Source organism: Saccostrea cucullata, unplaced genomic scaffold, assembly GCF_032062105.1.
Source record: "Saccostrea cucullata isolate Sc308-1 unplaced genomic scaffold, CSIRO_AGI_Scuc_v1 ctg3686, whole genome shotgun sequence".
Classification (NCBI taxonomy): domain Eukaryota; kingdom Metazoa; phylum Mollusca; class Bivalvia; order Ostreida; family Ostreidae; genus Saccostrea; species Saccostrea cuccullata.
In genome coordinates, this window is record NW_026932215.1 from 39,165 (window position 1) to 48,106 (window position 8,942).

General features: G+C 34.3%; 1 protein-coding gene across 1 annotated transcript; it reads right to left on the minus strand.

Annotated features, from left to right (window-relative positions):
* Nucleotides 1-5,832: 5,832 nt before the first annotated feature.
* Nucleotides 5,833-8,604, minus strand: LOC134234662 (uncharacterized). Its single transcript, XM_062716725.1, has 3 exons — nucleotides 7,887-8,604; nucleotides 6,734-6,862; nucleotides 5,833-6,276 (listed from the first exon to the last, which is right to left on the minus strand). Exons 1-3 carry the CDS (start codon nucleotides 8,494-8,496, stop codon nucleotides 5,882-5,884), a joined length of 1,134 nt encoding a protein of 377 aa, XP_062572709.1. The 5' UTR covers nucleotides 8,497-8,604; the 3' UTR covers nucleotides 5,833-5,881.
* Between the last annotated feature and the right edge of the window lie 338 nt (nucleotides 8,605-8,942).

The window sequence follows — 8,942 nt, forward strand, 5'->3', positions numbered from 1 at the left end:
GGCAGTACAGCCAATTGGCTTGTGTCTTCACTTTGGTACAGAAACCATTTAGTGTATCGATGAAATGGAATTGTGCAAAGTTGCCGTAGTCAGTGACTAGTTAAAATATAGCTTTGTGACGTTGGCTATAGGTTTGTCATTAGGACAGAGAAGCTCTTACAAAGTTAAATACTGTGTAAGTATATTGTAGCTACTTGGCTAGAGTTATATAGGCAACTTGGTAAGCAGTAAGACACCAGGCAGGTGTTAAAGGCTAAATCAAGAGGCACCAGGCAGGTGGCTGTTGACTTATATAGTCAGTTGTATGGTGAGGCAATTGTCATATGGCACCAGGCAGGTGCCAGTATTAACTGAAGATATATAAGTGTACAAAGCACTTAGGTCATTTGATTTAAAGACACCAGGCAGGTGTCATATTATTATCTGTAAATATTGCATTCAATCATATCCCCAGTAAAACTCGGTAATCCGAGCACGGACCTACTGACCGCTCAGGTCCGACACATTACAGTAGTAAGTTGCAATTGAGTGTCAATCTTAAAACTTAATTTCCGTTTCACTGCTTTAGTGTAACTGGGCTAGATACAATATGTAATGTGTATAATGTGTTACATATACTTTCTTAACGTCGAAATAAAATAAAGGCGCTAAGAATGTTTTATTTTTAAAATTTAATTGAAGCTATCATACTTATTTAATAGATCAGTCCAAAGAAAAGGCGCGAATATTTACTCGTGGCGTTTGGCGCGAAATTATGAATGCTTTTTTATAATTCTTAGACAGGTGAACTGTTGCAAAAGTATACACAAGTATGTTTAGAGCAGTACTCTCAATAGCTTAATGGTTAGCGCGTTGAGGATAAAAAAGTAAAAAAAAAAAAAAGCGCATTCACGTTGGCGACATGGGTTCTAGTTATTATTAAGGTCTTCCTCCTTGTGACCAAAATTTTGAATCTCTTTTCAGCTCGATTTTACGTGGGTTTCTTTTGTCTTCAAAATCACAAGACCTTTCATTTGATATCAAGAAAAAGGGGCTGACTCCTCAAATTAGGGGCTCAGAGGGGCCAAAAGTCTTTCATCTATAACCCTCTAATGATCAATATTTTGTTATACATTACAGAAGCAAAAGTATTCGTCTTAACAATTTGCAACAATATATGATAAAATTTGAATCATATGTTACGTAATTAGGGGTCACAAGGGGCCAGAATGTCAAATCTTTGACGCTTTATATCTCAAAAAGGAGGAATATTTTGATTAGCAATATTGAACAAAAGTTGGTCAGAATAATGTTTTCAACAATATGCACACTTTGAATTTTTGTAAAATGGCCCCATTAAGGACCTTGAACGATGGTCCCTAAATATTTCCATTCAGCATATCTCAACAACGAAAAGAAATCTCTGAATAAGTGTTGAACAAAAAATCTTCAAAATCACAAGATCTTTCATTTGGTATCAAGAAAAAGGGGCTTAATCTTCAAATAAGGGGCTCGGAGGGGCCGAAAGTCTTTTATTTATAATTCTCTAATGATCAATATTTTGTTTAACATTACTGAAGCAAAGGTATTCATCATAACTTTTTGCAACAATATATGACAAAATTTGGATCATATGTTACGTAATAAGGGGTCTCGAGGGGCCAAAATGCTACATTTTTTTAATGATTTACGTCTAGAAAAGGGGAAGTATTTTTATAAGCCATATTAAACAAAAGATGCTCAGAATATCGTGATAAAATTCAGACACTATAAACTGAATGAAGAAAAACTTCATGTCATTCTCTTTAAACGATTATCTCAGTCAAAATCGCATCTCATCTTATCGAGAAATTTAACGGAAGACCTACTCGTTGCTCGCAACGAGATCTCATCTAGTTATTTTTTTTCTTACCGATTTTGTGCAGACGATTTCTCGAGAACGCCTGGACAGTTTTTCATGAAACTTTCAGCAGTGATAGGAAACTATTTGAACTTCATGCGTTTTTTTTTTATTTTGCCGTCGTCACTTCCGGTCGCGAGATGTGGCCATTTTTCTGTTTTTAAAGTGTCATTTTGTCCGAGAGTGTTCTCGAAAACGGTTAGAGATTGAGTCCTGAAACTTTCAGCGATGATACACTGTAGATTATGACTCCTAGATTTGAGAAGAATATAAAGTTTTTGTTGCCCTCGCGTCCGTCGTCCACCGGAAGTAATTTAAAAATATGCAAAATTTATTTTTTTTCTTTTTTGAATGTTTCTTATGGAGGCAAATAGAGTGTCTCGAGTAATATTATGTCCACCGGAAGTTATTTTTTCCAAACCGGAAGTAGTCCAAAAAATGAGCATTTTTCCTCGAAATTATCAGGGATGGTTCCTTCACACTCAGAGAGGAGTTATAAGTCATTTTAAGTACTTCCGGTCACACCGGAAGTGAATTATAAAGACCGCAAGTTGTTTTGAAATTGATAGATTTCACTCTTAAATGTGTTCTCACGTATTTTGAATAATTGATCTGAACACTTTTTTTCATTTAAAGGTACTTGGACACAGATTTGAAGTTAATATTTCCTCATTTTTTCTGTATAATATCACGAATTATATATTTTAATAGCATTTCACACAAAAATTAATTTAAAATCTTATTTCATTTAAAAGTAATTAAAACTTTAAATTTTTTGGCGGGTTTGATTGACACATCCTTGCACTTTCACAAATTTTGATTTTATTCTTAATCCTTAGGAAAAATGGCAATTTTGATGTGTTTTAATGAGAAATATTAAAACTTTTATCAAGAAAAATAATTTTATTCAGAGTAGAAATGTTAGAAAGCAAAACACCTTCACAAGTATCGTCATTCCGAACTAAGAGATGCGTGCAGAGTTTAGCAAATCGAGCACACTCGTGTTATGTACACAGTTTTTGTAAACAGGGCTCGAGTTCTGTTATTGTTTATATTTAGAATTCACCAGGTGCGTTCAATCGTCACACTCTGCTTACCACAACTGCACGGACTGACTATATATATGGTGTGTTTGTTTTGCTTTCGAACGTGTCTACTCTGAATTTTCTGGATTATAGTATTAATATTTTTCATTTATACAAAACGAGATTGACACTTTTCCTACGGATTAAGAATAAAATTAAATTTGTGAGAGTGCAAGGATATGTCAATCAAACCCGCCGAAAAATTTGAAATTTCAATATCTTTTAAACGAAATAAGATTTTTCATTAATTTTTGTGTGAAATGCTATTAAAATATATAAGTCGTAATATTATAGAGAAAATAATAACTTCAAATCTGTGTCCAAGTACCTTTAAAGTTGTTTTATAACCTTATCAAAAACCGAATGGAAGACCTACTCGTTGCTCGCAACGAGATCTCATCTAGTTAAGGTCTTCCGTTTCAAGACTTTCTTATTATTCTGTTGTTTCTTTTCAACTTTTCTTATTATTATTCTTACCGATATTGTGCAGGCAATTTCTCGTAAATGCGTCGATGGATTTCCATGAAACTTTCAGCATTGATGACAAATAATATGAACTTAAGGCTTTTTTTTTTTATTTGATGACGTCACTTCCGTTTCGGAGTTTTCTGCGATTTAACGAGTTTTAAAGGGTCATTTTGTCCGGCGGTTTTCTCAATAATGGCTCGAAATAAAATTATGAAACTTTCAGGTATGATAGACCAAGTCTATAGATATGTATAAGGTATTTCATTTTTATGAGAAGTGCCGAACGTCGGCGCTCGCTATGGCCCGAAAATATTCCAATCGCGAATTTCACAATTTTTAACATTTTTTCTACTATATCTTTTTACCTGGAAATATATTGTTTAAACATATAGAACAAAAGAAGTGTAGAATTTCAAGATCTTTCAAATGATATGTCGATAAAAGGGCTGGCCCCTAAAATTAAGGGCCTAGAGGGGCCGAAATTGTTTTCTTTATATCTCAAAAAGTATTGAGAATATGTAATAGATCAAAGAAGCAAAGTTGTTTAAAATATTAAGCTAAATCTATTGGAGTCGTCAAAATACATCCCGCATCGTCACTTCCGGCCAAACCGGAAGTAGTTGGAAAACGCGTATTTTTGCCGTTCTTGACAAGTTTTTGAATAACATATGCCTCTGGGAGCATAATAATTAATTTTCCGTCCGTCGTCGTCACTTCCGGTAAAACCGGAAGTAGCAAAATGGCTTATTTTTGCATTACTTAGCATAGTTTAAAAGGATTCAAAGCATTTTTGGGAGTTATTTCTCATTTTTGTTAAAAATGAAAGCTACTTCCGGTCAAACAGGACGGAAGACCTACTCGTTGCTTTGCAACGAGCTTTGCTCTAGTTTGTCTTCTTCTTCTTCTTCTTCTTCTTCTTCCTGGAACTTTTTTGTCCGGGTGTGATCTTGTAAACTACACATCAGACTTAGGTAAAACCTTTTTAGGGTCAGTAGGCATGTTATGTAGATTTGCGGAACGAAGGTCATTTTGCGCGCACGTGCTTGCAAGAGCGTGCACGTGCAACACGTGAAATGACCGATTTAATTGATATAGGCGTAACTTTTTACATTTTTGATGAAATGCTTTGAAACTCATAATATAAGGATATATTACTAGCATAGACAATATGCCATGGTCAAAATAGCAAGATCTCAAGCGCATGCACGTGCGCTTCGCTCTGATTGGCTGAAACTAAAGTCTCAATATCTTTCTTGTTTTTGACGAAATGCTTTGAAATTTTGAACATAGCCATGCAATAGGATGTCCTATAACCTGATTTATAGTAATTATCATTAAAACACGTGCATGCACGTGCGCTGCAATCTGATTGGCTTAAACTTTAAATGGCTATAACTCCCTTGCTTTTCAACCAAACAGGACGGGATTTGGAACATAGATAGATATAATAGACTTCTACAAGAGGGTATTGTCACAATGCACATGCATACACGTGCGTGTACGTGCGCTGCAGTCTGATTAACTTAAACTTTAAACAGCTATAACTCCCTTGGTTTTCAACCAAACGGGGTGAGATTTAGAATATAGATAGATGTAATGTACTTCTACAAGAAGGTATGGTCACCATGCTCATGTAAGCACGTGCGTGCACGTGAAATGAGTAAAATCAAAATTACACTTGAATGAGCGTATTTTTTAATACTTTTGGATTAAATACTTTAATATCAAGTATATTAAAATATATAGATTGTGTAGATAAGATGATATGGTCATTATACACATGCATTCACATGCGCATGCATGCAATATTAAAATTTGAATGAACTTGGTACACTTCTGGGTAAAGGTTGTTTAAGTCTCAAATGCATAGAGTTTGTCTTATTTAATGAAGCTTACAGGGAATATGGCACCAAAAGGGAGTTGGGGAGCGTTTGGGGAACATCTGTAACGGTCCCCGTTACAATAAGCACTAGTTTTAAAAGATTTTTATGAAGTTTAAAAGAAATAGGTAGGGAAAATTGAACTCATCTTGGTTGGATGGAATGTAAAAAGTATTAAAAACAGAAATGGCCATTGGGATTTCGGAGATTCTCATCCTTTAGAAAGTTAACTGTGAGTGCATTAGGATTTCCAGACGTAGCCAATTTCTTCCAAAATACAGTCCACACAAACAAGATCATATGGCCATAAACCTCATCTGTTGGAACCATAATATTTTGTTCAAGCAGTTTCTCTTTCTTTCTTCACCTCTGTTTTAGTGAAAACAGGAGGAAAAAGTGAAAAACTCTTTTAAAATTTATAACTTTATTGAATTCTATTCATGAAATATACTCATGTTCACAAATGTACATTAAACTTTAGCTTGCTGTCTTTGTCAATGATTTCAATTATAAAAACCTTTTAGCCTTTTAGCTTGTACCTACATGTGTATATTCTTACAATTTATATTTCAAAGAATAAAACCAGAGAATGTTGTTGTGGGGATAGTAGCCGAGTAGTAACCTCTACCATGGTAATGGCTGGCCCAAACTTTATCACCTCTCTGAAGGCGCAAAACAACAAGGTTTACCCCCGTTTGATACCGTGCGTTTGAGTCTCCAATGGCTCGAACTTTTGAAATCCCATTCAAAACAATGTCTACTGCAGTATATTGGTTACTGTACTCAAGAATTGTCAGGAAGAAGACGTAATTTCCATCGAGGGGTGCGGTGAACACACCTGAGCTTGAATTATATCCGAGACCAATGTTCGTTATCACGGCGGGAAATACCAATGTTCCGCTGTTCCAGCCTGTGTTGGAGGATGTTACCACGGCGGTGAATCCCACTTTTTTTGATGAGGGATCTGGTGAATAAAATGATTGAAGTTAGTATAATATAAAAGAAGGTGACCGTATTGACTGCTTTGTAAAATTTAATGATTTTCAAATTTATGCATTTGAAGAAGAATGTAAATGAAATACTTTTTTTTCTTACTTAATACTTAAAGAATAGTCTAAATTAAACATAGAAATATCTTAGGTAATACGGTTTTTACAGAAATTCGCACTATTCTAAGGACTGCGTTTTACAGGTAAAACAATAGTCTGCACTACTATGAAAGGAGCAAAGGTGATTGATCAATAGGAGAAGTTATTTTCACAGTTAATTATTTTTTCTTATTTAGAAAAATAAGCATTTATTAAAGTACTCTCGATTGTTCCGGAAATATTTTTCCAACGAATTCAAATCTACAAGTAGACGAGGATGCTTTTATATAATGTAAATATGATAAAATAAGAAAAATTTAAAGGTGTGAGTACCGCAATTTCTATTCGTCATATTCATTCGGAACATCTCTAGATTTTTCACAGTAGAAGATAACTTCAGTTGCTCCAGTCGATATTGGTTCCGTTCTTCTTTCAGAGTGTTGATTGTGGTGTTGATTTCATCTATAGGTAAATTTAAAATGTTTTAATGCAGAAGTTCTTGAAGATGGATTGTACAATCTAATTAGAACTTCACAATACAGTATAATTATAATTAACATCTCTGAGTTGTGAAAGTAAAATTAAATTAAGATTATAAAATTCAGATTGACATCGCTGCCATCAATAAGATAAATAATATTTTTGAAGTTAAAAAAAAAATCTGTTTGGCCATTTTTTTTAACATTAAAAGATCAATCCTTGCATAAAGTCAAATTGATTTTGGCTTTAAAAAATACAAAATGCAATATACTAAAACACGAATCTCTCCCGAAGTGTATAGAGTTTAACATTGTTGTCGTGCATAGTTTTGGAAACAAAAAACGTCAATCTTTGAAAATTTTAATATTGCAAAATGATGAAATGAAACTTACTTCCTTTGCTTAAAACTCAAATATTTAACGGTGCTAACAGTTGGCTTAAATTCGGGGTAACATATATGTTATGATTGGTTTCGACAGCAAAACCTTCTCTGTTGTTAAATTAAAGACACAAATTTAAATCAACTGTTGAGTGATTCATGACACTCTAGAATTTAGTAAAAAAAATTAAAAATGATGAAGAAAACGAAGAGTGGTCGATCTTCAATAAATCTTAAAACAATACAAATATGTAAAGAGGGCATAAAACACGGATCCCTGGAAATTCCCGAGATGGGATTAGGTGCCTATGCGGAGTACATGTAAGTATCCCACGTTAATCAGGTGGTCAAACGCGCCGTTGGCCCCATGTATTGATCAGGGATACATTGAATAGTCAAATCTAGTATTAAAAAACAGAGGCTCGACATTTAGTTTGAAACAAGTCAGTCAAAATATGGCTCAATGATAGGTTATATTTTCTAAAAATTGAAAAAAAAGTTTATAATATCATGTTTTAAATTTTGAATTTACTAGGGGGAGGTAAATGCAAAATTTTTTGTAAATTTTGCATTTAACACCCCCTACTAAATTCAAAATTTACAACATGATACATGTTCAAATCTTACCAGAAATTTTTGCTACGACATCAACCTGTGACTCTCGAAGTTTGGAAACAACATCTGAAAGTCTGTTTTCTGTGGCCTTCAATTTTTCATTGAAACTCTCAAATGAACTATTCATGGAGTTGTAAATCGCCCTATTCTTTTCGGCAATAGAAACAGAAATGTTATTGTCGGCGGTTTCTGTGTGTGTTTTTAAATCCATCAAAGTGATCGACAAATAACGGACCTCAATCTTAATGTCTGCCAAAACATCTGAAACATTTTTCTCATGCATTTGCAGATTAGCCTCGGCAATTCTTTTATATTCTTTGTGATTTTTCGAAATCATTGTGATATTTTCGCCTACAGTTTTGAGATGTTTCTTTTGTTCACGACTTTCATTTTTTAGCAGATTGTTCTCAACTTTCAACAACTCCAACTCCTTTTTCAGTTCTGATATTTCGTTTCCAAAGGATGTCTGCATTGTCGAAATCTTGTTTTCAGCTTTAGCGAAGGCTTCCTGGAGAGTCAACATGTCTCTCATCAGAGCGTGGACATTTTTAACCAAGTTCATTCTAATTAAAGTTTCCTGGTTCAGAAGTTGTCTGAAAACATCAGTGTTTTTGGTTTCCATCTTACTAGCGTCTAGTTCTGTAGAATTGAACTCGCCATCTGTGAGAAGTGAGAAAATGGCAGAGTTTACCAGGGTGGTGAACACCAATATAAAGAAAGCAATGGTATTCATGGCGCGGCAATGTATAAATGTAATTAATGATATACATAAGTATCATACGTTGTATTTATACCACCTTGGGTAAGTAGGGGCTTCAACTCCTTAATAAAGGCCGGATCTGACCTAGATAAATATCCACACGGACAGCAATTAAGCATATTAGGGAGCTGGTCACACCTCCCAACTGATAAGACTGCAGAGTAATGCTATTAATAGATAGCAGCTTGCCACTTACACGTGCTAGAAATAAGACAACAAAGATTGTGCAAATACATAGATATTTCAATTATTTCTACGTTTAGAAAAGACATGTCTTATGTAACGCCCCCAAATGTTTTTCCTGAACT